Genomic DNA, 27,742 nt, shown 5'->3' with positions numbered 1-27,742 from the left:
TATTTTTTGAATTTTCAGTTTATTTATTTTTTCCATCGGTATTTTTTAAAGCTCCCCAGGTGACACTTATGTGAAGCCCAAGCTGAGAACCATACATGTGACCAACAGTCCTGGGTTACCTGGGACTTTCCCAGTTTTAGCGCTGAAAGTCCCACATCCCAGGAATCCCCTTAGCCCTGGGCAAACTGGGATGCTCTGTCACCCCCTCCCCAAAGGAACAGACCCACGTTTTCTCAATTCCAAACCAAGACACAGTTCGAGCACAAATAGAAACCTGTTATTTGAAAACTCAGCTTGGGGTGGTGGGTCAGCCAAAGCGACAGCCCATGGCAGGAGAGGGGCTCCAAGGGGAGCATGGCCAGCGGTGCCTCAGTCGGAGAGGTCCCCGTCACTGGGCTCCCCAGGGCTCCAGCCACTGGCCGCTCGCTCCATGGCCTTCACCCAGCGGCCCTTCAGCTCCTCAGTTTCGGCCTTGAAGATGTAGAACTGGCCTGACTGTTGCAGCTGGAAGACCCGGGGGTCCCCCTGGGGCCCAGCAGTCACCTGGTAGCCCAACAGGGGGATGGAGGCATGAGCCCGCATGTCCTGGGAGAGAGAAGAGAGCTGAGGGCTGCTGTCCCCCCACCCCATACTGCTGCCTCAGAGAGCCATGCAGAGCGATCCCTCTGTGGCACAACGGTGCCGTCTTGGGGGCACTGGGTCGCAGGTTCAATCCCTGACCCGGCACAGCGAAGCGAGTTAAGCTGCAGCTGCAGCTTAGGTCACAACTGTGGCTCGGGTCTGATCCCTGGCCTGGGAACTCCATATACCACAGGGCAGCCAAAAAAAGGAAAAAAAAGAAAGAAAGCAAGCCAGGTGGAAGTAACAGCCCCACTCCTACCTCTTGCCCCCTAAACACCCACGAAGCGCTTGGGCTGGTGGGAGGGCATTGAGGAAGAGATCTGGTCACCCCCTGAGGGGAACACTGTCATTACCTGGAGTCTGGGCCCAGCTCTGAAAGCCACTGATCCTGCCATTCTAGGGAACCTGGTCCTTGCTGAGGCTCAGTTCCTCATTTGACTTATGGGGTCCGCCCTTCCCTCCCCCACCCCAACACACACACACACACACACACACACACACACACACACACACAGAAGGCCAAGGTCTGGGGGGGCAGGGTGGCGTTACCTGAGGGGCAGCGTAGACATAGAGCACCAGGGGGTCGTCCCGGGGGATCACACACCAGCCCCGGGGCCCACTCTTGCCCCACTTGTCCCCAAGGAGCTGGAGGAAGCTGCACATTAGGCTCTGCTCGGAACCCATCACAGATCCTTTCTAAAATCAGAGAGAGGGACCGTCAGGGAACAGACCGCCCGCTTGGTGACAGACGTCAGTCATTAGAAAACATTATTTCTAATCCTCCAAGGAGGCGTTATTTGTTCCCAAGGCTCTGAGAGGTTTCCCCGCCACAGACTTGTAGTCTCACAGCTGGCTAGTGGCAGAGCCGAGGACAAAGCCCAGGCAGCCTGAACTCAGGGCAGGTGCTGGAGGGCTTATCAGCAGTCAGTCTCCCCAGGGATCAAAATTAGAGCCTGAAAAGGGGCAGACCACCCCCTCTCTCCAGGAGCAAGCTGTGTGGCCTGGCGATCAGGGCGGATGTGGGCAGGGCTGGGCCTAAAAGAATAGGTGAGGATTGGAGCCTGGGCAGATGTCATTGGAAAGGAATCCCAGGAAGCTGGGAGCTGAGTACAGCTGGAATAGGCTGGGGTCTTCTCCCACCTCCTAGAGGCCGAATGAAGGATGTCAGCCAGGTTTAATGAGGGAGGGGCAGAGGGGTGGTGGGAACCGGTGTACCAATGTCTGGACTGGGTAACCCTGTATCTAACAGCACAAAGCTGAGACAGGTCCCCGTCTCGGCTGGGTAGAGCTGGGTAACACTATATCTACAGCACCAGCCAGTGCCCTAGAGGTGCTGACCAGCAGCGGGAGTAGCCTGGGGACACCTATGGGGGTGGGGAGTGACTCAGGCCCAAGGGCAGCAGAGAGCATGTGTGGCAAAGATCAGAGAGCTGGCTCCTAACTCTCTGTGTGACTTGGGAAGGGTCACTTCCCTGGGTCTGGGTCTCTGTGGGATGGAACCAGTTGGTCCATGAAATTCCTTCTCATTAGAAAGGAGTCCACAGGCTCTCTCTTCCCTGTAGTGGCACCCTGACCTGGAGACTCAGTGTCCCCATCTGAGAAAGAGAATCAGTCACACCAGCTCTCCAGCTCCTGGGTCTGCTGAGGCAGGGCCGGGGACATGAGCAGGAGTGGTCCTTAGAGGCCCAGTGGTTACTGGATGGGGACACAGGGGAGAGACCAAAAGCCTGGACAACATCCTGGAGCCAGAAGTTGCTTCTGTGTCGATGTAAGTTCTGTTCTGTTTTAGGGGGGTGATGGGGTAAAGGGGGTGTCTGTGGGCAGAGAGAGATGGAGAGTGACCACGGCAGGCTTGTTCCCCAGCACCGAGGACAGCGCCAGCCCCTGGGGCCCTGCACACCTTCACCCTCACCTCCAGGATGCCTCGCCTCTTGTCCTCCTTGTCCTCAGGGATCACGTTGCCAGTGAGGAATGTGTAGCAGTCGAAGCAGACGCGGTTGGGCCTGTTGTCATCATACTTGAGCTCAGCCCGGTAGTCAGAGCACCTGCCGCATACCACCTGGGGGAGGATGGGCAGGAGGGGCTTGGGGGCCGAGCGGAGGCACGGAGATCCCTGTGTGTGCCTTGGCCCAGGAGGTGGGAATGTGAGAGCAACCAGGAACCGGAGGGAGCAAAAGGAAGCTTCAGGAGAGGGAGGGAGGCAGGGATGGGTGTCCTTGGTGGCAGCTGCGGTGCAGGAGGAGCACACGGGCTCTGGGCCCCCTGGCTAAGGGCTGAGACCTGCCCTCACCACCCCCCTGACCTACAGGAGCTCGACCTTCTCCCTTCAGGTTCTCCCTCTGTGAGGACAGCTACTCTCCCAGGGGCCTGCCCTGCCCACACCCCTTGCATCTAATTCATTCTCCCCAGGCTCTCCTCCCTCTGCGTCTCCCTTGACCCCTCACCCACCAGGTGACCAGTACTGGCACGTCTACCTTCACCTGCAACGAGGGGGCAGTGACGTGGGGGGCCACTGGCAGTGGCTGCCCTCCCCAAACGGCCTATCTTTACAGTTCTCCAGTTTAGCATTAAGACTTATGGAGATTTCGCAGCCCACACGATCCTAGAGTTAAGCATGTTCTGATACAGAAATGATAGGCTGGTGGTTTCTGCCAGGAAGACCTGCCATAGTATGGACTGTGGAGTGGCGCCTGTCCCCCATCCCACCTCAGAGAAGCCCAGTGGTGGATCATGCTGGGGAGACCAGGTGAAAGAGGCCTGAGAAGATGAGGGGAGAAATGCAGGTCCTGCAGGATGACTTCCGAGAATACGGGGGGTGTCAGGGCGAGTCCCGGATGTGGGATTGGAAATGGGGGACAGGAGACAGAGAGGAGGAGGAAGGGTTAGTCATCTATGTGCCCAGCACAGCACGTGGCCAGGGAGGGACCAGCAGGAGAGGGCTGGGCTTGCCCCACCCTTGCCAGGATCCCAGTCTGGCAGGCGGGGAGGCTGAAACTGGGCACCCAACCACCGAAAGGATGACTCACTCAGTACAAAGGTTCGCACAGGCACGAGAAACCCCAGGATCGGGCCAAGGGTGCCACACACAGCCCCACACAGGGCTTCAGCTCCCTTGGCAGTGTTTTATTTTTTATTGCAATTTAAATTTAAAAATATTATTAGTGTGTATTTTCAAAATAAAAAGCCATTGAAAAATGACTTTATTTTGAAAAATTTCAAGCCTGAAGACAAGTTGAAAGAATAATACAGTAATACCCCCCCACCAAATTCATCAAATGTGAATATTTTTTGCCACATTTGATTTCTCTACTCTCTCTGTATGTATATATATATATTTTTCCTGAACCATTTGAATATAAATTATAGTCATCATGTCACCCTCTCACCCTCTCCTAAGACCAAGGGCATTCTCCTATCAGCAATGTCACCATCACACTCTGGGTAGTTAACAGTGAGACAACATTACGATCTATGTACACCACATGATCAACTTTTCCCCCAAAGGTCCCATCAACGACTTCTGTATCTGGTTCTGTTTTTTCCACCAAGGACTTGATCAAGGATCATACATTTCATTTCATTTAGTTTTCAGAATATTTTGTTACCTTCTTGTACCTGGAAGGCAGGTCCATGGGTTTTGTTATATTGGGTGTTGTTATATTGGTCTTTGTGCTTCTTTGTATTTAACTATTTTAAATAATTGTTTTGGTTTTGTTGTTATTTTTATGGCCACACTTGAAGCATGTGGAAGTTCCCAGGCTAGGAGTCAAATTGGAGCTGCAGCTCTACGCCACAGCCACAGCCATGCCAGATCCGAGCCGAACCTGTGAGCTACACCACAGCTCATGGCATTGCCGGATCCTTAACCCGCTGAGCAAGGTCAGGGATTGAACCTGCGTCCTCATGGATACTAAGTCGGGTTTTTAATCTGCTGAGCCACAACAGGAACTCCAACTATTTTAAAATAATTTTGAAGGTACAAGTGGCAAGTGGGAACCAACTCGAGTCCTATTTTACTGATGTGACTTCCCAACAATGGTAGGGAATCACCAGATCCTTTCTATTTGGCTCTGGGATGGAATTCACTCACATCTGAACATGGGTGTGTCCTAGTCCTAGAAATTTCCTTCATGTTCTGATTGCAGTTTAACACATTTTGGGGACACCTCCCTGACTGGCCCCAACCGGCCCAGCTGGTCTCCCATCCTCTGAGGTCATTAAAGACTAAGGCCGTAAAGGGCTTTCCTGTTTGCAGAGTAAATGCAGAAGCTTGTAACGTCAACAGAGAACAGCTCGAGTACAGCAGGTGCTTAAAAAGCGAAGCAAGATCTGCCTCTGATAACTGGGCCTGAGCTGATAAGAGGGAGTGGACACGGTTCCTTCCTCAATCAGCTGTGGCTTTTCCTCTGCGTGAGCTTTGCTGGAGTGACGGAGGAGGGGAAAGCAAAGGAGGGCAGGGAGAGGGGAAGGGTGAACCTGCTTTGGTGGAGTCCTCAGCACCACCCTGAGGTTAGGGATGCATAATCCCCATTGTACAGGGGAGGAAACTGAGGCCTGGACCTGGCGGATAGAGTCAGCAGCAGAACTGACCAGGTGCTGGAGCGCTGAGGAGGGGATGTTAGCTGAGGTCGGTCGAGGAGACCGGATGGCGGAGTTCCCCTTGTGGCTCAGCAGAAACGGATCTGATTAGCATCCATGAGGATGCAAGTTCGATCCCTGGCTTTGCTCAGTGGGTTAAGGGTCCAGCGTTCCCCTGACTGTGGCGTAGGCTGGCGGCAGCTGTAGCTCCAATCTGACCTCTAGCCTGGGAACCTTCATATGCCCCGGGTATGGCCCTAAAAAAGACCAAAAATAAAAAAAGAAGAAGAAGAAGAAGACAGGATGGCGAGGGGTGAGTGCATAGCAGGTGCAGGCTAGGGAGGTGGTGGGTGCAAGGCCTGAGAGGGTCTGATGGGTTTGGGTGCCCCACACCCTGGAACTGGAGACCATTTCTGGTCCTGGGCCCGGGAGTCTTGGTAAGGAGGCAGGTGACTTTTCAGGGTCAGCTTTGAGGGGTGTCTCAAGGGAGTGGTTTAACTGGTCTGCACCTCAGGTCCCATCTGCAGATGGGGATGAGAACTGACCTGCTTCACAGGTGGGCACCGTGGGGTCAAGCGAGGTCACTCACATGCCTGGCACGGAGGTAGTGCCCAGAGCGTTTGGCTGCTCTGGTTGAAGTGGGAGGAGCTGGCAGGGAGGGGAGACTGAGCTGGAAGGCCGAGGCCGGGTGGAGTACTCACGTAGCCGCAGGCCCGGCAGTGGTGGCGCCGCCGCGTCAGGGCGTTGAAGGGCTCCTGGCAGCGCATGCACATGGTCACCATCTTGTCTCGGATCCACTGCGGCGCCCGGAGGCCCAGTTCCTTGGACTGCAGCTGTGGGACAAGAGGGTGGGCACCTCAGGACCCCCTCTATCTGCTCCTGGAGGCCCTGGGCTCTCTGCCCAGCTGCCTGGGGCAGGGATTCTGTGTGCTGTGACCTCTACATGAAGCTGACTGAACTGCTAAGGACCACGAAGTTGGTTGCTATGAGCCCTATTTCATACTGAGGCCCAGAGAGGTCAAGGGACTCAGCAAAGACACCCAGCAGGCCAGAGTTCAGAGCTCAGACCTGAAATCAAGTCTTAGACATTCTCCATAACTACCACCCCACCTGCCCTCCACCTTCCCTTTGTCTCATGTTTATTCAGGCCATTTCCAGACCCAAACCTGTGTGTGCATGCGCGCGCGCGCGTGCACGCGCGCGCACGCGCGCACACACACACACACACACACACACACACACACACACCCCACTCCCTGAAGCCAGACTTATACACATAGATGTGAAATCCTCCCTATGGATAGTTGCATATAGAGGCTCCCAAAGAAATTTCTGGCTAATAGGGGAGTCTTTGGCATTGGGTTTCTGAGCAGGGTGAAACTGGGGTGAGTGGGCGTCCCCTGGTCCTTTCAAATCACTCATGGTGGGGGCACATCCTGGCCTCCAAGCTGGCTTGGGCAGAGCAAAGAGGCGGGATCTGTCCTGGGGGAGGCTGGCAGCTCCGGGAGGGAAGGGGTGCCTTCATTTACCTCCTGCTCCTGGGCGTCTCCCTCAGGGCCCTGGGCTGCAGCCTTGAAGGTTTCATTCCGCTTCTCGATTTGGTCAATGGCTGCTTGGCAGGCCTGGGGGGGGGTCAAGGAGGGAGGCAGGGAGGGTGCGCTCATTTGTGCATCCGTCCACACATTCCGCAAACGTTGCTAAAAGCCTACTGGGTACCGGGCACTAGGTTCCAGGGCACATTGGCTTTTTTAAAGGGGGAGAAACTATTAGCCCCAGGTAACAGATGTGAAAACTGAGGTTCAGAGACATTAAGTGACCTGCCCCAGGCCACCAGCTGGGCAGTGAGAGGCACTAAGATGTGAACTCAGATCTGTATCCAAAGTACCAGAGAGCAACTCTGAGGAAGAGCAGGGAGTAGCAGCAGCACACACACACACACACACACACACACACACACACACACACTGCACCCCTCTCTCCCTCAGCTTGGGTAGGGAGTCAGAATCCTAGGGGCCCTGGAGCGTTCTGATACCTGCATCCAGGAGATCATTTCCTCCTGGGACCTGCTCGGAAAGTGAACACACATGTTGAGAAGAGCAGCCCCTCCCTGTGTTCCCGTCTCGCCCAGCCCTCAGCCGCCTGCCTACCGGGCCTGCAGCTCCAGGGTGCGCTGCTTCCCGGACACCAGGAAGGAGTGGGGGAACTCGGCGTCAGTCAGCTCTCGAACCTGCTCAGAAAGGGAGGGAGAGACCTCTCAGCCTCACCACCCCCTCTCCACAGGCACCGTGGGTGAAGGGAGGTGGACTGCATGCCAGGGACAATTCGAATTCAAGAGACAGGGCAGTGAGCTTGTTCAACACCTTCTGGGAGTTCCCAGTGTAGCTTGGTGGTAATGAACCTGACTGGTACCCATGAGGATGCAGATTCAATCCCTGGCCTCACTCAATGGGCTAAGGATCCCGTGCTGCCCTGAGCTGTGACATCGGTCACAGATTCGGCCTGGATCCTGCGTGGCTGCGGTTGGGGTGTAGGCCGGCAGCTGTAGCTCTGATTTTTTGATCCCTAACCTAGAAACTTCTATATGCGGAGGGTGCAGCCCTAAAAAGCAAAACTAAATCAGTAAATAAATAAGGAGCAGAATGAAGATTCAAACTCAGGCTTTTAGTCCCCAAGGGTAAGGGAGGAGCACATCTATTTCGGCCCCACTGCTAGAGCCCTGCAAGCACAGACCTCCCCCAGGCAGTGGAGAGAGAGTCACAAGAGTGGCTAAGACACAGACCCAGAGCCCCAGGGCCCAGCATGGGGGAACTCTGTTGTCACTGAATCCACCTGACCCTTGGGGCCCTCTGCTGGGGCCCTGCCATGAGATAACCAGGCCTTGTTACACCTTCAGGCAGCCCATCCCACCCAGAGAGCATGACTCCAGGCCTAGTCTACCCCTCTCATAGCCCCTCCCTCTAGAAGGGGCCGAAGTGATTTGCACGTGTTACTCTTGACAATGGGGAGGCTCTGAGGGCTTATAAACAGAGAAGCTTCTGTGGAGAGAGGTGTTCCGGGAAAGCAGCTCCAGCCGCTGGGCGAGAAGGTCAAAGGGCTGGGTCTGGGGAAAATGGGACAAACCAGCAGCCCAGAGGCCAGGTAGGAAGTGATACTCAGAATGGTCGAGGCTTGCCCAGGGCCTGCCTGCACCTGGGGAGAGAGACAATATCAGGAAATCTGGCCAGATGCCACAACTGACTGAATAAGGGAGGGGGAGAGGGACTAAAGGGGGAAATCTAAGGTTTGGAGACCACAGCTAGGAAGAAATATGATGCTTTTAATAGAAAATGGGTTTCTGGGAGAGCCCCTGACCTGAGGGGCCACCACGGCAGAGGGGCAAGATGGAGGTTTCTAGAGGACAATTCCCAGAGCCTAGGCTCAACCACCAGACTCTGGATCAGTTCAGGCCCCTGCCAGCCTGTACTGTGTCTTTGTGCTAGTTTTAAAAAGATACTCCTTCCTCAAAACACTTTACTGACATCTGTTGGCAAACTGGCATAATAGTCGGATTTTGTTGAACCAGACGCTTGACTGCCATCTGCTGGACAAGGAGAATGGTAAATATACAATCTACGCGGCCAGCTGTGGGGGAGCTGTGCTCATCTCAAACGAGGCGTGCTCTTGCAGTGCACAACTTGCACAGCTGTCCATGGAGATGCCAAGTATATGTACGTGCTTGCACCCCTTCCTTCTTCTTAGGTTGGCCCTGTGCAGGACAGCACAACTGGACCAAGTCGGACCCTGGGGGAGAACTAGCTGCTGAGAACTAGACCTCCTTGATACTTAGGAAGGCAGAGGCCAGGGGGTCACAGGCCAGTGGGAACTTTCTGGTGGTCAAAGACCAGACCTGCCTCCAAAACCTCAGACTCAGAAACGCAGGTGGGTAAACAGCTTTGCACCTGCTGGGCTCATGCCATCCAGCAGAGGGTGCTGTGCAGCCACCAGAGCACCAGACACGCCCTGCAGGGACCCTGTTCACTGAGACCAGCAGATGCCAGGAACCAGGCACGCACACCGGGTCTGTGAGCCCCCATCATACAGCCTGAGTATCTGACACTCTCAGGCCGTTCTCTCTTTTTCTCTTTCTGTTTTGGTCTATTTCTTGGCTTTTTTATCTGTCGATCTCTGCCTCTTTTTTCTCTGCCAGTCCCCAGACAGTGCTGCCAATCTCCATTTCTCTGTAATTCTCCATAACCTGACTTTCTCAGTCTTACTCATCAAGGCTGCCAGATATACAAGCTTGCACGCACCCTGGCCTCTGAGATATTCTGGCCACTTTAGGAAGGAGAGCTGGATGCTACAGGTGGGAGGGGGGGCTCATCTGCATTCCCAAAAGACCTCAGTGAGCTGAGGTGTGGGGAAAGGGCTGTGACCCCCACCCCCCAGTAGGTCCCCATGTCCCTCCATTAGCCCTCATCCCCCTCAGGTTTGCATCCCACCCCCAGGCCCTTGATTCAGCCCCAAATGCCAGGCAGACTCAGTCAGGAGCAAGGACAAGTACCTCCTGCTGGGGGCTCTCAGGGGCTCAGGGGGTATACGAGGAGGGTGTGTTCTGGCTCCAGTCCTGCCTGCAGCCTCCTCTTGGGGCAGATGCTGGGAGATGGGGTGGCGTTGGGGCAATAGGATAGGGAATGTGGAGACGGAAAAGTACCAAGATGGGCCAGATCTGACCTCTGCTTCTTCAAGCCCCAGCCACCTGCACTTAGGGGTGACCAGAGAGGGGTGGTCAAGAAGGTTCCCACACCATTTCCTCCACTAGAGTTGCAATTCTGCCCTATGCTTTATCCCTCTGGGTTGAAGCCTCAGTAGGAAATCGTATACAGTACGGTGCTTGAGGATAGAGGCTCTGGAATCTCTTACACCTGAGTTTGAGCATGTAAACCAGGATTTGCTGTGTGACCCCAGCAGGTTACTTAACATTCTGGACCTTGGCTTTTTTAGAAATACATTTTTAGAAGGTTTTAATTTTTTAGATCAGTTTTAGGTTCACAACAAAATTGAGAGGAAGGTACAGAGATTTCTGCGCAGCCCCTGTGCTCACAGATGCACAGTCTTCCCCATTAATGACATTTCCCCGAGTTCCCGTGGTGGCTCAGCAATTAACGAACCTGACTAGGATCCATGAGGTTGCAGGTTCACTCCCTGGCCTCGCTCAGTGGGTTAAGGATCTGGCCTTACTGTGAGCTGTGGTGTAAGTGGCAGACGAAGCTCAGATCTGGTGTTGCTGTGGCTGTAGTGTAGGCTAGCAGCTGTAGCTCCAATTGGACCTCTGGTATGGGAACCTTCATATGCCGCGAGTGCAGCCCTAAAAAGCAAAAATAAATAAATAAATAAATAAAATTCCCCAACAGAATGCTACATTTGTTAGAATCAACAAATCTACCTTGACACATCACTGTTACCCAAAGTTCACAGTCTACATTAGGGTTCACTCTTGGTGCAGTACATCCTGTGGGTTTGGATAAATGGACTCTAGCATTACAGAACCACACAAAGCAGTTTCACTGCCCTTAAAATCCCACCTGTTCCTCCCTCCCTCATCCCTCCCTTCCCTCAACACCTGGGAACCACTTATTGTCTCCATAGTTTTGCCTTTGCCAGAATATCATGTCATTGGAAACATATAGTGTATATACATGGTATGTATGTATGTAGCCTTTTTAGATTGGCTTCTTTCACTTAGTAATATGCATTTAAGTTTCCTCCATGTCTTTTTATGACCTAATAACTCTCTCTTTTTTTTCTTGGGTTGCCCCCCGACCCCCCGCCTTGACATACATAAGTTCTGGGGCCAGGGATCAAACCCTCAACACAGCCGTGATCCAAGACAACACTGGATCCTTAAATTGCTGTACCATAAGGGCACTCCCAATAGCTTATTTCTTTTGATCACTGAGTAATATCTCGTTGTTTGGACGTATCACTTTATGGCCCTATTTTTAAAAATGGGATTAACTGCAGATATATTCACACACTGGCAAAACGTACACAGTTTTTCACTGTAGTCTCATCTGCAGACACTGACAACTGAGAACAATCTAAATATTCGTCAGGAGAGGACTGGCTGGACAAATTGGTACATCCACACACTGATACTATGCAGCCATGCAAAAGGACAGGGATGCCTCTAAGGCACAGAGTGCAACCATCTCCAGAATTTACCGTTAGTTAAAAAAGGCAAGTGCAGGATATCCTACTGTGGTGCAATGAGATCCACAGAGTCTCTGCAGCACCGGGATGCAGGTTCGATCCCCTGCCTAGCACAGCGGGTTAAAGGATCCAGTGTTCCTGCAGCTAGGGTGTGGGTTGCAACTGAAGCTTGGATTTGATCCCTGGCCTGGGAACTCCATATGCCAAGGGGCAGCCGAAAAGGAAAAAAAAAGGGCAAGTGCAGAATAGTATGTAGAAAATAGTCTCATTGTTTATGTGAAACAAAAGTAAGGAAACCATAATGAATATATTATTAGTTTGTAAATGCAAAGACTACCTCTGGCAGTCCTCATAAGAAACAAAGGCTGGCCATCATCAAAAAGTCTACAAACAAGAGTTCCTGGAGTTCCTGTCGTGGCTCAGTGGTTAACGAATCCGACTAGGAACTATGAGGTTGTGGGTTCGATCCCTGACCTTACTCAGTGGGTTAAGGATCCAGCGTTGCCATGAGCTGTGGTGTAGGTCGCGGCCATGGCTTGGATCCTGTGTTGCTGTGGCTCTGGTATAGGCCGGCGGCTACAGCTCCGATTAGACCCCTAGCCTGGGAACCTCCATATGCCGTAGGACATAGGAGCAGCCCCAGAAAAGGCAAAAAGACAAAAAAAAAAAAAAAAAAAAAAAAAAAAAAGAGTTCCTGGTGAGGTGCAGTGGGTTAAGAATCCAACTGCAGCAGCTTGGGTTGATCCCCCTGCAGCTCAGATTCAATCCCTGGCCCAGGAATTTCCATATGCCACAGGTGTAGCCAGAAAAAGAAAGTCTACAACCAACAAACGCTGGAGAGGGTGTGGAGAAAAGGGAACCCTCCTATACTGTTGGTGGGAATGTAAACTGGTACAACCAATATGAAGAACAGGATGGAGGTTCCTTAAAAAACTAAATATAGAGGTTTCCGCTGTGGCACAGTGGAAAAGAATTTGACTAGGAACCATGAGGTTTCAGGTTTGAGTCCTGGCCTCACTCAGTGGGTTAAGGATCTGGCATTGCCATGAGCTGTGATGTAGGTCACAGCCATGGCTTGGATCCTGCGTTGCTGTGGCTCTGGCATAGGCTGGTGGCTGTAGCTCTGATTGGACTCCTAGCTTGGGAACCTCCATGTGCTGCAGGTGTAGCCCTAAAAAGCAAAAAACAAAAAGAAAAACAAAACAAAAAACTAAATGTAGAACTGTCATATGACCCAGCAACCCCACTCCAGGACATCTATCCAGAGAAAATCACAATTCAAAAAGATACACGCACCCCAATGTTCACTGCAGTACCATTCACAATAGCCAAGACACGAAAGCAACCTAAATGTCCACTGACAGAGGAATGGATAAAGAAGATGTGGTACATACATGCAATGGAATATTACTAAGCCATAAAAAGAATGAAATAATGCCATTTGTAGCAACATGGATGGACCTAGAGATTATCATACTAAGTGAAGTCAGACAGAGGAAGACAAATACCAAATGATATCACCTATATGTGGAATCTAATAAAAATGATACAAAAGAACTTATTTATAAAACAGAAACAAACTCATACTCTTCAAAATCAAACTCATTGTTACCAAAAGAGATATCATGAAGGAGTAAAGGATAAACTGGGAGAATGGAATTTAATATACACAGTACTGTGTGCAGAACAGATAACTAACAAAGATGTGCTGTACAGCACAGGGAAATCTACTCAATGTTCTGTAATAATCTGTATGGGAAAAAAATAATAGATATGTGTATATGTATAACTGATTCACTTTGCTACAAACCTGAAGCTAATACAACACTGTAAATCAACTATACCCCAATCAAATTAAAAAAAAGAAAAGAAGCAGCAAAGGCTGCCTCAAGGAAAGGGATCCAGGGGATGGAGTCAGGAGGAGACATTTGATTTCATATATATGTATATATATATATATATATATTTTTTTTTTTTGGCCACGCCCTTGGCATGTGGAAGTTCCAGGCTAGGTTTCGAACCCATGCCACAGAAGTGACCCATGCCACTGAAGTGATAATACCAGATCCTTAACCCACTGCACCACCACGGAACTCCTGATTGCATATATATATTTGGTATAGTTTGATTTTAGAATGTGTATTATCTATATTTTTAGGTAATAAAATTATTATTTTTAAGTGATTTTTAAAAACCAAAAACATGGAGGGGAGAACACCCCCCCCATCACAGGGCTGCTACGAGGACCCAATGGGATGATGCAAGGCCCAACCCACAGTGACTGCCCAGTCAGTGGGCACTGTTATGGACTGCCACCCCCACTCATTTGTGGCTGTTTCTGGATGGGGACACACCCAAGTCGGCAGCTGAGCTGACAGTGTAGACCTTTCCTATTCAAAGCATGGGGAGCTGCAGTAGCGGCGTCACCTAGGAGCTGGTTAGAAATGCAGCATCTGGAGTTCCCGTCATGGCTCAGTACTTAATGAACCCGACTAGCATCCATGGGGACTCAGGTTCGATCCCTGGCCTTGCTCAGTGGGTTAAGGATCCAGCATTGCCGTGAACTGTGCTATAGGTCTCAGGCGCAGCTCAGATTTGACATTGCTGTGGCTGTGGTGTAGGCCAGCGGCTACAGCTCCGACTGGACCCCTAGCTTGGGAACCTCCATATGCTGCAGGTGCAGCCCTAAAAAGACAAAAAAAAGAAAGAAAAAAGAAATGCAGAATCTCAGGCCCCGCTTCAGACCTACTGCATCAGCACCCACATTTTAATAAGACTCCCAGGGGACTCATGCACATATTACAATTTTCAAAGCCCTGGTATAGATGGTAGGGAAAACAGAGTGAGACTGAGAGCGAGGCAGGGCTGTGGACATGAAGGCTGGAAGCGCATGTGAGAGAGGTCTAATCCCCAAACTCTCCCACTTCTGCATTGGCCCCTGCCCTGAAACACCGGGGTTTCCAGACTGAGACTGGGGTTGGCCCCTCCTGCCACCCCCTAAACTTGGTCCCACCTCGGATGAAGCCTGACGGTGGTTGGGGTCCCTCTCACCTTCATTCCAGCCACGTCGATGCGAGTCCTGACCTGGAAGTGGGCGCCCACCTGGATGACCCGGGGCACACAGTAGAGCAGCATGTTGTTGAACTGCAGGAGACACCAGCATGAGTGAGTGCACAGCGGCTGCGGGGGCAGGTGGCTTCCCTGGGAGCTGGCTGAGCCCCATCCCCCCAATCTCCCTCCCCTCTTGCCACGCCCTGGGCCAGTTCAAAGGACATCACAGGTTGGTAAGGAAGGGTTTGTCCAGCCCCAGTCCAACTAAGATGGTCACGGAAGGGCTGCCCCGGCCCTGGGCATTAAGGGACCACAGCTGACCTTTGAAACCTGTGAAGCCTGTGGCCTTTCTCATGGTGGCCAAAGGCGGTGGGGGCTCAAACCTCCCCTCCTCAACCTCCAAGTGGGACCAGTTTCAGATCTCCAGAAGCCCTGGCTTCTTTAGCACAAACCCAGGCAGTTCTTTTAGCAGCCAACCTAACTCCTTCCTGCTGTGCACTCTACAGAGCACATTGTAATAGTACAGGCTTTGCTGCCAAACAGACGAAGTTCAAGTTCTGACTCTTGCTTCCGAGGGCACATCTGGGAACCCCTCAGTTGGGAATCCCTGAGGCCTGGAGGCAGCATGTGACTTGTTCCAAGTCACCTGGGTGCCAAAGCAGTAAAGGATAGAGAAACAGGCAGGTTCCTGTTGTGCCAGGTAGATGCCAGGCAGGCAGGACCTGGGGCAGAGGGGTCTGTGGACTTCCCTCCCCAGTGTTGGCGGGCCCCCAGCATTTCCCTACCAGGAAGAGGTAGCGCTCCATGGGGCCGTTGCGGCGGAAGGAGATTTTGAGGACAGGGCCTTCGCGGAGGAGGGTATTGGAGGGGTCCACTATGTCGTCCTCCAGGCCCAGGCGCTGGTACACTTCCCACAGTTCCTGTAGCCGCTCCTGGGTACAGGAGGTATACCCTCAGCCAAGGCCGGGCAAGGCCCGCCTGCTTCGGGAAGGTTTGCCTTGTGTGGACAGGGACAGGGTATGAGGAGGCGGGCAGTCCTGGGCCAGGATGGGAGGATGGGCGGATGTAGAAATCTGGGTGGGATGGGGTAGAGATGTAGGGAGGAGGTGAGGGGCCCCAGTGGATGCCCACTGCTCCCCATCCGAGGGCTGGGGTGCTCACCATCTCAGTGATGGCTGCGTTGGAGTGCTGAGCAGCTGAGAAGATCATGTTGAGGGCTTCTGGAATGGGGGCAGGGTCAGAGTTACCCCCTGAAAACCTGAGGCAGGAGGTCCTTGGGGCTTAACCAAGTAGTCTTAGGGCCCGCCATGAGCAATTCCAGGAGCGGCCCTACCCCTGTAGCCTGGCATATGGGGTGTCTGAATGATGGGGGCCATTTTCCACCCAGGGTGGAGAGAGGAGAAGCCACTGAAAGACAGGGCTTGGGCAGTTGGCTTCTGTGATTGTCACTGTTCCCCAGATCTAGAGGGTGCAGGCATGGCTTCAAATGCTAGCTCTGCTCCTTTCTAGCTTGTGTGAACTTGAGCGAGTCACTTAACCTCTCTGGGCCTTAGTGTCTATAAAAAATGATAATGCTCTAGGTAATGTCTCTGAAGCACCAAGAGTCAACGCTGATGGTTGTGTGGGGCTCAAATCTCCCCCATAAATATGCCATAAATTTGGGGAGTGGTACACCATAAACTCGGGGAGTGGTTGGAGCCTCCCAGCCCCTGGATTCCCTGGGGTGTCCTCACTCTGGGCATCAGCCAGGTCTGGGGCCTGGGCTGGCAGCTTCTGGACGTACTCCTTGAGCAGCAGCTCATAGCGTGGGATTCTCTGCACAGGTTCCAGCATGTGATGCTGCAGGGTCAGGCTGCCCGAGGCCTCGCTGCTCTTGGGGAGGGAGTGGGGAGGAAGATTGAGGGGTGAAAGGGGGGAGGGCTGGGGCTGGCTGCCCCTGAGGGTTGGGGAGTGGGCAGGGCAGGTGTAAGCAGCTGAACTGGGGGAGCTGCACACCCCCACCCCCCGCCAGGAGGGCGGAGGCTGGCAGTGCAGGTTCTGCTCCATCCCCACCCCCACCTCACCTGAATGCGGGTGATGACCTCCTGGAAGGGTGGTGACTTGTCAGTCCAGGTGGCCAGCAGCTCAATGGCTCGCTCGAAGTTCTTGACATACTCACTGTACATCTTCAGGAAGGGGGCCAGCTTCTGGATCACGTCGCCGATGCGGGGGGTGGTTGTCCTGAGGAAGGGGCACTTGGTACGGCCCTCAGCCCGGGGATCTCTTCCCTTGACTCCAGGCAGCATCAGGTGAGGCTAGGCTCCCCCAAACCCCCAAAGAGCCTTGCACAGCACTTCCAGGTGTGGAAATGGGGGCACGTCATCTTTACACAGTGTGGTTCACCCCCCTTAGACTGGGACCCCCTGAGGGCAGGTGCTACTCTCCCCCACTTCGGGGAACTGGGTTCCCCTGAAGGCCCAGCACAGTGTCAGGCCCACGACAGGTGATGTTCGATAGCCAGCTGATGCTTCTTCATGTAACAGTAACAAGGGCCACAGGCCAAACGCTACCCTAGACCCGCCGTGTGTCTCATCTCATTTAATTCTCACACCGCCATGTGGGGGCAGAGAGGCCAGTCAGTGGCCCATCTCAGAGAGATAAAAAAAGGTCTGTTATCTGGAGCTGCCCTCCCTGAGTCTGATGCCCAACTGCACCACTTACTATTGCTGTGTGATCTTGGACCAATTATCTAGCCTCTCTGTACCTTCATTTTCCCAACTGTAAAAGTGGGCATGATGGTACAGAGGGGCCCATGGGGCTGCCTTTTCTTTTTCTTTTTTTAGGGCCACACCCAAGGCATATGGAAGTTCCCAGGCTAGGGGGCTGAACTGGAGCTGCAGCTGGCCGATCTACACCACAGCCACAGCAATGGCAGATCTGAGTTGCATCTGCAGCTTACACCACAGCTCATGGCAATGCTAGATCCTTAACCCACTGAGCGAGCCCAGGGATTGGACCCGCATCCTCACGGATACTAGTCAGGTTCTTAACCTGCTGAGCCACAAGGGGAACTCCCAAGGGTTGCCTTTTCAAAATAAAATTTATTGCAAAAAATTTTAAGCAATCATACAGCAAAAAGAATATAATAATGAACCCCTATATATCCATCACGGGATTTAACAATTACTAACATTCTTCTTTGCCAAAGAATTTTTTTTTTGTCTTTTGGCCATTTCTAGGGCCACTCCCTCGGCTTATGGAGGTTCCCAGGCTAGGGATCTAATCAGAGCCGTAGCCACCAGCCTACGCCAGAGCCACAGCAACACGGGATCCAAGCAGCGTCTGCGACCTACACCACAGCTCACGACAACGCTGGATCCTTAACCCACTGAGCAAGGCCAGGGATTGAACCTGCAACCTCATGGTTCCTAGTCGGATTCGTTAACCACTGGGCCACAACAGGAACTCCTGTTTTCGTCTTTTTTTAGAGCTGTACCCATGGCATTATGGACGTTCCTAGGCTAGGGGTTGAATTGGAGCTGTAGCCTCTGGCCTATGCCACAGCCATAGCAATGTGGGATCTGAGCAGTATCTGCGACCTATACCACAGCTCACGGGCAATGCCAGATTCTTAACCCAATGAGCAAGGCCAGGGATAGAACCTGCGTCCTCATGGATGCTAGTCAGATTCGTTTCCGCTGAACCACAGCGGAAACTCCTGCCAAAGAATTTTAAAGGACATCCCATTTCTTTGACAAGATACTAATTTCACCACTAGATACATTAGTGATCATCACTGAAAATAGAGAGGGTTTCTCGAATAGCCATGATACCATCATCACACAGTGGACTGATCTGAAGTTAACAGGAGTAAACCCCAAGGCAGGACATGGTGGAAGCCCTCAGTGCTGCTTATCTCTACTGCCTCCTAAGTCACTCAGCCTAGTGAGGACCTGATCTGCCTGCTTCTCCAGGACACACACATACACACAAGGCCTCGTCCAAGCCCCTTGTTGTGCAGCCAGACCAAGCCCAGAGGAGGAGAGTCTAGCCCCACAGTGAGGGCAGGGCCCTAATAGGCCAAGCCTAGTGCCCTGGGGGCTGCACCCCAATCAGGCCAGGCAGCCTCTGGGGCTCCTGCTGGACTTACCAGTCATCCAGCCTCCGCTGCAGCTCTGGGAGGAAGAACTGCGCATGGAACTGGTAGATGGAGGAGATGTTGGAGAAGATGAGCCTGACCACATCCTCAGGGAAGGCCTTGCTGCTGCGGGCCTCCTTCAGCAGCTCCTGGAAGAACACCTACAGCCGCCGCTGGGTCACTGGGCTTGCGGCAGGGAGGGAGCTCCCCCACCCCTAATACCAGCCCAGGGGGAGACAAGCACAGTCCCGGGGGCTTTGGGACCCCTCTCCAGCTTGCTGAATGCCTCCACCTCCTTAATCTCCCATCACCCTCAAAACAACTCTAGGAAGAGACAGGCAGGGAAGATTGTATTCTGGCCACTTTACAGATGGACAAACCAAGGCCTGGAGACATAGGGACTTGTCCAAAGGCTGGCTACTGAGGAACATCAGAAATGGGCCCATTTTGTATCTGTCAAGGTCTTGGACTTCACCAGACTCAAGAACCCACTGCTGATGCTCAGTGACTTAACCCCCTCACCTTAAGCTTCCTTAATAACGTGTGAAGGGCTACTGAGTTCCCGTCGTGGCTCAGCAGAAATGAATCTGACTAGGATACAGGAGGACTCAGATTCACTCCTGGCCTCGCTCAGTGAGTTAAGGATCCACGTTGCCATGAGCTGTGGTGTAGGTCGCAGACACAGCTCAGATCTGGCGTTGCTGTGGCTGTGGTGTAGGCCCACAGCTACAGTTATGATTCAACTCCCAGCCTGGAAACCTCCATATGGCACAGGTACAGCCCTGAAAAGCAAAAAAAAAAAAAAAAAAAAAAGTGTGAAGGACTAACAATGGTGAGGATGTTGGCTGCTGGGATGATAGAGGAGGATGCTGTGTGGGGCCCGGGAAGAATGCCTGCCATGTACCCTCCTACGTGACTCCAGCCCAGGCGCCGGGAGTGGAATCAGGAGTGATGCTAATAAGCCAAGTCCCAAACTCTAGCCAATGAGGTTAAAGGACTAAAGCTTCCTAGAGACAAATTCTGAGCTCCTAACTCTCTCCCTGCAGCTGGGTCAGAAGGGGGAGCGGGGGCGGGGTGAGGACACCCAGGTGCTGGGGCTCAGGAGAGGTGTCCTGGCCACTGGCCTGGTCTAGCAGGTGGAGGCGGGCCACATAGGCCTGCTCAGTCTCCAGCAGCTCCTGGACAATTCTCTTCTCCTCAGGCTCCTGCAGGGGAGTTGCGGGGAGAAAGAAGGAGAGGGTCACTTCGGTCTCCTTTGATGGGAGCAGTCTCCAAAGATGCCCCGTGAAACGTATGTCCTGGGCTTCACGCCCTCCTGCCATGCACCTGGGCTGGTGCTGGAATGGGTTTGACTGAGACAATGGGGCAGAGTGAGGCTGTGCCAGTTCTGGCCTAAGACTTAAGAGGGCTGGATGCAGTTCCTGTTGTGGCTCAGCGGTAACAAACCCAAACTAGTATCCATGAAGATGTGGGTTCGATCCCTGGCCTCGCTCAGTGGGTTAAGGATCCAGCGTTGCCATGAGCCGTGGTGTAGGTCACAGACTTGGTTCCGTTCTGGCATGGCTGTGTCTGTGGTGAGGGCCGGCAGCTGAGGCTCCAATTCAGTCCCTAGCCTGGGAACTTCCATATGCTTCAAGTGTGGCACTAAAAACCAAAAAAGAAAAAAAAAAAGGACTGGAAGCTTCCACTGATGCTCTTGGGAGCCATGAATTACCACATCTGGAGGTCTGGCTTCCCTGAAGGAGAGGCCACACGGGGAGGAAAGGCCCTGGGACTATGTAGAGAGAGCGAGCCAGGGCCCAGCCATGCCTGCATCCCACCTGCCCAGTCACCAGCCCTGATAGAGGAACTATCTTGGGCTTTTCCACCCCAGCCAACATCTGACTGTAGCCACCTGAGAGACCCCAGTTATAGACTGAATCGTGGTCCCAAATTAATACGTTGAAGCCCTAACCTCCAATGCGACTATATTTGGAGATAGGGCCTTTAAAGTTAGGGTTAACTTTAGATAGGGTCTAATCCATGACGGCTGGTGTCCTTATAAGAAGAGGAAAGGATCCCAGGCGAGCAGGTGTACAGAGAAAAGGTTATGTGAAGACACGGTGAGCAGGTGGCCTTCTACAAGCCAGGAAGGGAGCCTTGCCAGAAACCACCCCCGCCACTCAATCTTGGACTTCCAGTCTCTAGAGCTGTGAGAAAATGCACTTCTGTTGTTTAAGTCACCTAGTCTGTGGTGCTTTGTTATGGCAGCCAGAGCCAACTAAGACAAACTTCAAGCGAGACCCACAGAAAAACCACCCAATAGCATTCCAGTCGACCCCCAAACTGTCAGAAATAATAAACTTTTGGCCACTACATTGTGAGGTCGTTTTTTTCTTTTCTTTTCAGGGTCGCACTAGTGGCATATGGATGTTCCCAGGCTAGGGGTTGAATTGGAGCTGTAGCTGCTGGCCTCCGTCACAGCCACAGCAGCACCGGATCCTTAACCCACTGAGTGAGGACAGGGATCAAACCTGCGTCCTCATGGATAGTTGTGGGTTCTTAACCCACTGAGCTACAATGGGAACTCCCATTGCAGGGTAGTTTATTATGTAGCAATTGATAACCAGTACACACAGTAGGTACTGTTATGATCACCATCCCCATTTTATAAATGAGGAGACAAGCACAAAGGGGTTAAAGCAAACGTGCCCAAAGTCACACAGAAAGCAGAGGAGCTGGGACAGGAACCCTGGTATTCTGGCTCCAGAACGCATAACCTTAAAGTTCACAGACAGGAAAACTAAAACCCAGAGAAGGGAGGCAACCTGCCCAGGGTCTGTCTAAGGGCAGGAGTTGGCTGCAACCTCTGTTTCAGGTTGGAGCTGTTGCCTTCTTCAGTGGGTAAAGTTGGGCCACCACTGGTCACATCAGGTTGCAGGCTGTGTGGCCTTGGACAAGTTTCCTAAACTGTCAGAGTTACTATTTCCTTTTCTTTCTTTCCTCCCTCCCTTCCTTCTTTTTTTTTTTTTTTTTTTTTTTTTTTTTTGTCTTTTTAGGGCCACAGCTGCAGCAAATGGGAGTTCCTGGGTTAGGGGCTGAATCAGAGCTAAAGCTGCCGGACTACGTCACAGCCACTGCAACACCAGATCCAAGCATGTCTGCAACCTACACCACAGCTTTCGGCAACGCCAGACCCTTAACCCACTGAGCGAGGTCAGGGACTGAATCTGCACAGTAATGGTTACTAGTCAGGTTCTTAACCTGCTGAGCCACAACGGGCGGGAACTCCAGAGTTTCAATGTCTTTGCCTAAAAGGCTCCTCCTACAGTGAGGGGTATGGGAAATGCCAGCAGTGGGGAGCATAGTAGACGCTTAATCAAAAGGTGGGGGGTGAACCTAGTTTTCAGGTGATCTCTGGTCACATAAGAGCACCACCCGGGGGAGTGCTGGCTCTGGCAGGGAGAGGATGTGTGGTCAATGGAGGCACCTCCCAACTCCCCGCTTCTACCCCAGCCCTCTGGCACCTGAGTCCCTGGGCTGGGGCAGGTCCCAGGCTGGCAAGATTTTCTCCAGGCCCCACTGGACAGCTTGTTCTTCAGGGAGTTCAGGTACCTCCTGCTGACTGTCCTGGGCTCAGACTCCAGGGCCTCCCCCACGGTGGGCCTCTCCCACGATTCTGCAGGAGAGGGAGGCCTGCACCCAGGGCGGTGATGCTGGGCCTCCTGCCTGTGTACTCTGGGTGCTGCTCCTGAGGTCCTGAGGAGAAGAGAGCAGACCTGAGAGTTTCCGGTCTGTACAGCAGGGAGGAGACTAGCACCTCCCCAGGAGGGGGGATTTGGGGGCAAATCATGCAAATCCCTGCCCGGTTTGCAGGCAGAGTCTACTGAGACTGCTGCTTCCTTCCCCAATACCTTTTTTGGGGGGAACTCAAGTCTTCAAAATGAGTCAGCGGAGGCTGTGTTTGTTCTCTGGGGAACTGCACACTTCCCTGTTCAAAATGCAGCCAGGAACCCTTTCTTCAGCACATAGGAGGGGTTTTTTGTTTTTTGTGTTTTTGTTTTTGTTTTTGCTTTTTTAGGGCCGCACTCGCAGCATATGTAAATTTCCAGGCAAGGGGTCCAATCAGAGCTATGGCTGCTGTCCTACACCACAGCCACAGCAATGCCAAATCCTTAACCCACTGAGGGAGGCCAAGGATTGAACTTGCGTACTCATGGATACTAGTCAGGTTTGTTACCGCTAAGCCACACCAGGAACTTCTGCACATAGCAGATTTTAAGTCCCCCTCCCAGATCCCTGCATCTGTGGACCTCACTTCTGTTCTTAGTCTCTGTAGCAGGAAAGCCCCTAGAACCTTAGTAACCGATGCATCACGGGAAGGTGGGAGCTATGGAACACTGTAAAGGGAGGGCAGAGCTGATAAAGCTGGAGCTTTTCAGTGGGAGCTATGCCCTCCATATATCTAGTGGTGGGAAAAGCCAGCCCGGGATGAGCTTCCTATTCCCCCAGGGGTGGGCTTTCACAGTGTAGTTTTGTTACACCACCTACTGGTCTGCAGCCCAGTTAAAAAAAATTTTTTTCTAGGCCATACCTGTAGCATATGGAGGTTCTCAGGCCAGGGGTTGAATCAGAACTGCATCTGTGACCTACATCACAGCTTGCGGCAATGCAGGACCTTTAACTCACTGAGCGGGGCCAGGAATTGAACCCACATCCTCATGGATACAAGTCGGGTTCATTATCGCTGAGCCACAAAGGGAACTCCTGCAGGCCAGTTAAATTCTTTAGATAACAGAGGCCACTGTCACTGAATTTATCCAACATCTTGGGCTGTACCTCTTTCCCTTTGGTGTGGAAAAGTTTGAAATGACAGCACAAAGACTGGGCACCTTTCTGAAAGCTGGCTAGGAAGTGGAGGACCAGAAAAGTACAAAACCTTCAAAGCTGTGTGAGGAAGTTTTTCATTACCCCATTTTGCAGTTAGGTACAGAGAGGATAAGTAACTTGCAGCAAGGGGGTGGCAGAGGTGAGGTTCAGATCCTGCAGACTGGCTCTTGAGCCTGTACCCTAAACTGCCCCTCCCCATGTGAGCCAAGGAGAAACAGGTGCAGAGAGTCAATGTGACCTGCCCCACAACAACACACAGGTTGATGGCAGAGAGAGGATTGGGACCCAGTCTGCCATGGATCCCCATTGACCTTTCCACCCTCTCTGATGCCCCAATGCCAGTTTTCTCAGTCCACGGATCTTTGCTCATGGAATTAGCTGATTCTCAAGCTTTCTGTTCTACATTTGGTTTCAGCTTCTGCATTTTTCTCCAAGTGCCCCAGGCCAGCTTCTGTTTCCTCTTCACCCCTCAGTTTCAGATCAGCTAAGGTGCTCACAAGACCTATGGTGATCAGCTAAGACCTCACAAGAAAGCCTAGGCCAAGGCAGCTGGCATGAGGGCATCTCACACGGTGAGGGGTGACTCTCACCCTCCTGACAAGGCCTCCTCTGGCCCCATTCTGCTCTGAGGGCTGCTTCCTCCTGCTGGTGGTGTTGTCTAGGCAGAGCACATGGGCTTAGGGTCTCCCCACTGGGCATGGCTAGCATGTTGGGGGTATGGTACCATCTCCCTCACCTGGGGCGGGGGTGATCCGGGAAGGTGGCACCTAGAGCTGTCCTTGGTGCTGAACAGAAACCTGCCTGGCAAGGGCCCCTAAGAAAGGCAGGTCAGGAGTTCCCGTCGTGGCGCAGTGGTTAACAAATCTGACTAGGAACCATGAGTTGCAGGTTCAATCCCTGGCCTTGCTCAGTGAGTTAAAGATCCAGCATTGCCGTGAGCTGTGGTGTAGGTTGCAGACGCGGCTTGGATCCCGCGTTGCTGTGGCTCTGTTGTAGGCCGGCGGCTGTAGCTCCGATTAGACCCCTAGCCTGGGAACCTCCATATGCCGTGGGAGTGGCTCTAGAAAAGCAGAAAGACAAAAAAAGAAAAAAAAGAAAAAAAAAAAAAAAAAAAGAAAGGCAGGTCACCTACTCGGGAAGCTGAACTTCCCTTCTAGGTCCACATCTATGCCACCTCCACCATGAAGCCCACAGGAGGCTTTGTCTGCTCTGAGTGTCCTCAGAGCATCTAGGCCCCTCCCAGGCTATCTATTGTCCATGACCTGGCATCACGGTCATTCATGAGCTTGGCATCAGAGATAGAAATCCTTTGGGCAAAGACCATTCTTTGGGTTCCTGCATCCAATGCGGTTCCCATTTGATGCCGTGCAGTGCCACCCCTACCCTCTCAGGACTGAGGTGCTCTCCCCCTGGCTGCTGGTGGAACGATGGCTGAAGGGTGACTGACTGGGTCCCTTGCTGGGAAGAGCCCTCCCTGGAAGAGAGCACCCTCATCTAAAGTCAAGTCTACGACCAACGACAAGTCATGTGGGGGTACAAGGACCTAGCCCTTTGCCTCAACTGGAACAGCCCGAGGTGCACCCCAGCTCCAGAAGTCTCTGGGACAGGCTGTGGCCTCTGTGGCAGTTCAACTTCTCCCTGTGCCCCATGCTGCCTCCCTCGTCCCCTCAGGTGTTATCCCCAAACCCTCTCCAGCAAATCTCCACCCAGAGTCTCCATTTCCAGAGAATACTACCTATGACAGCCACAGTCCCTAACACAGTCCTGGGCTCGAGAAAAGCCTGCAGAGTGGATTCATGTCACACACAGACACACAATGACCTCCACACACCTGGTTCAGCCTTTCCCCTTCAAATGGAAGCCGCTGCACTGCTCCCTGCCAATGAACTTAAAGCACTTAAGGCCTCTCCACCTCTCTGCACCTCCTCTTTCACATCTGTAAGATGGGGCTGGAGGTGGAACCTACCCCCAGTAGGCTGTTAGATGATTAAATGAAATAAGTAGCAAACACATTGAGAACAGTGCTCCAGAGGTAGACTGATCAGACATTCTGGTTTGCCCAAGACAGTCTCAGTCTTTCTCCTACTGTCCCTTCCTTCCCACCAAAAAAATTTGACAGCATCCATTTTCAGTTTCAATTGTGTCCCAGTTTGAATGATAAATGGCATGGTTATCCTACGCATAAGGAGTAAGGGCTTCATAAGTATTAGCTATTATTTCTGCTGGAGGGACAATGGGTGGAGTTCTGCACCCCAAACATGGCCTTTGGTCCACCCACGCTCACTCGTAATTACACAAAACATCTGGGCCCTGCTCAATACATCAAAACCCACACACTCACTTGCCCAGTTCCCGGTGGCCCAACAGCACTCTCCCATGTCCTGAGGAACCCATGACTGAGGGACATGGGCACTGCCCAGACAGGAGGAGGTGACCAGGACAGGGCCCAGAGAGAGAACTGCTCCCTGTGAGGCCCAGGGTGGCCCCGGCCCTGCTCCTGAGCCTGACGACTGGGGGGCCTGCACTGCCCAAGGGGTGGGCAGAGGAGCCGGAGGGAGACTGCCAGTTGGGTGTGGTGACCCTTCCCACCTCCACTACCCCGTACCTGCTGTTCTCAAACACAGTCACCAGACTGGACACAGATGCCAGCTTCTCCTTACTTGCCCCCTCCATCCTGCAGGGCTCCAGGGAGGCCCTCAGTGGTGCCTGAAGCAGGGAGGGAAGTCTCCAACCAGCACACTCAGCCACCCCACCTGCAGTCACAGATGGGCTAAGGCATCCTGGAGTCCCTCCCCAGGGCTCAGCAGGCCTGCTCCCTGCTCCTCAGTGAGCAAAGAGGAAGTGGTCCCAGAGCCACAGCCCTGAAGGGGAAAGGCCTGTGCTCCCCGAAGAGGGAGGAGCCTGCTTGGGCCCCACCCCTCCCCCATGGGGCTGACTTTCATTCCTATAGACTCCCAGTTCCAGAAGCCCTCCCAAGAGGGCAATAGGGCCTACAGGTAGATTCTGGAATGGGGCTCTTGGCCTGGGATGCTCCTCACTGGTCAACCACATTTTCTCCCCTGCAAAGTCCAGTGGATTTTATTCGGTCCTTTCTCCACAACTTATTTTCTGCATCTGACTCTGCTAACGGCTATAAGAAAACACCTTTTAAAAAAAAAACCCTTTTTTGGAGTTCCCGTGGTGGCTCAGTGGTTTACGAATCTGACTAGGAACCATGAGGTTGCCGGTTCCATCCCTGGCCTTGCTCAGTGGGTTAAGGATCTGGTGTTGCCGTGAGCAGTGATATAGGTCGCAGATGCGGCTTGGATCCTGCGTTGCTGTGGCTCTGGCGTAGGCCAGCCGCTATAGCTCTGATGAGACCCCTAGCCTGGGAACCTCCATATGCCGTGAGAGTGGCCCTTAAAAAGGCAAAAAGACAAAACAAAAAAAATAAATAAATTTTTTTGAAAATCACAAACCTATTAGGGGCTTGCGGGGAGGAGTACAGCAGGGTTCCCCCCTCCCCACTGGAATTCCCTCATTTTAATGGCTGCTTTTTCCACCTTCTTGCCCCAGGGGAGGGCAGGTTCCTCCCTGAAACTCTGATGATAATAATAGCTGCCACCCTCTCTTTTTAGTGCTTTACAAATATTTTCTCATTTAATTTCACAACAGCCTTATGAGGTGGGCCCTATTACCATCCCCATTCTATCGATGAAAAAAAAAACAGTATCAGAGAGGTTAAGTAACTTGCCCAAAGTCACCCAGTAAGAACACAAAAAGAGGAGCTCCCTGGTGGCTCACTGATCCAGCATTGTCACTACTACAGCTGTTGCTGCTGTGGCAAAGGTTCCTGGCACACGGGGTGATCTCTGCCTGACAACTCCTTTACCACGTGGCCTCCCAGCGCTTCCAGAACAAGGGCCACTGATTCTGTCCCCCTTGTTCAAGGCCCACAGGCCCTTCAGGGCTCTCTCACTGGGTTCTGGTCTCGCTTGCCCTGAGCCAGGGCCTCTGTGGAGACTGGCCTTTGTCCTGGCGGGTAGGGACTGAGCCTCAGTCATCCTGGTACCCTAAGCGCCTAGCAGAGCTGCACACTCCAGTGCCCATGAAACACTGGGCCTCACACGCCCACATCCTCACTGTCTTAGAGCTTCACCCGAGTCATTTCCTCTAGCAGATGCCTGGCTTCTCTCCTCAACCTTAAATCTCACTAATCTGCCTTGCTTTTTGTTTTCACTTTTTGTTATGGACAATTTAGGACACATGCAAAATAGACAGAATAATATAACGTACCCCCATGAACCAGACCCAACAACCATCAACTCAGGGTCAGCC

General features: G+C 52.6%; 1 protein-coding gene across 4 annotated transcripts; it reads right to left on the bottom strand.

Annotated features, from left to right (window-relative positions):
• Positions 1–26,280, bottom strand: FGD2 (FYVE, RhoGEF and PH domain containing 2). 4 transcript variants are annotated; one of them, XM_003128369.6, is made up of 16 exons: positions 26,031–26,280; positions 22,063–22,294; positions 19,681–19,761; positions 18,569–18,717; positions 16,503–16,659; positions 16,173–16,311; positions 15,601–15,659; positions 15,225–15,371; positions 14,440–14,532; positions 7,347–7,426; positions 7,232–7,262; positions 6,729–6,821; positions 5,901–6,032; positions 2,534–2,680; positions 1,171–1,317; positions 1–585 (listed from the first exon to the last, which is right to left on the bottom strand). In XM_003128369.6, the coding sequence occupies exons 1-16, from the start codon at positions 26,096–26,098 to the stop codon at positions 370–372; spliced, it is 1,971 nt and encodes a 656-aa protein (XP_003128417.2). In that variant the 5' UTR covers positions 26,099–26,280; the 3' UTR covers positions 1–369. The 4 variants fall into 4 exon arrangements, with proteins under 4 accessions (XP_003128417.2, XP_005665983.2, XP_013833325.2 ...); XM_005665926.3 differs by lacking the exon at positions 19,681–19,761; XM_013977871.2 differs by lacking the exons at positions 7,232–7,262; positions 7,347–7,426.

The sequence above is a fragment of the Sus scrofa genome, chromosome 7 (assembly GCF_000003025.6).
Source record: "Sus scrofa isolate TJ Tabasco breed Duroc chromosome 7, Sscrofa11.1, whole genome shotgun sequence".
Lineage (NCBI taxonomy): Eukaryota > Metazoa > Chordata > Mammalia > Artiodactyla > Suidae > Sus > Sus scrofa.
The sequence above is the reverse complement of the archived record's forward strand: the minus strand, read 5'-3'. Positions and strand labels throughout refer to the sequence as shown.

Excerpts from the sequence above, each read along its gene's own strand:
- FGD2 (XM_003128369.6), bottom strand. The coding sequence starts at position 26,098 with ATGGAGGGGGCAAGTAAGGAGAAGCTGGCATCTGTGTCCAGTCTGGTG. Across the intron at positions 7,427-14,439 it reads TCGACGTGGCTGGAATGAAG|GTTCGAGAGCTGACTGACGC; the intron begins GTGAGAGGGACC and ends CTTTCTGAGCAG. Across the intron at positions 586-1,170 it reads ATGTCTACGCTGCCCCTCAG|GACATGCGGGCTCATGCCTC; the intron begins GTAACGCCACCC and ends TCTCTCTCCCAG.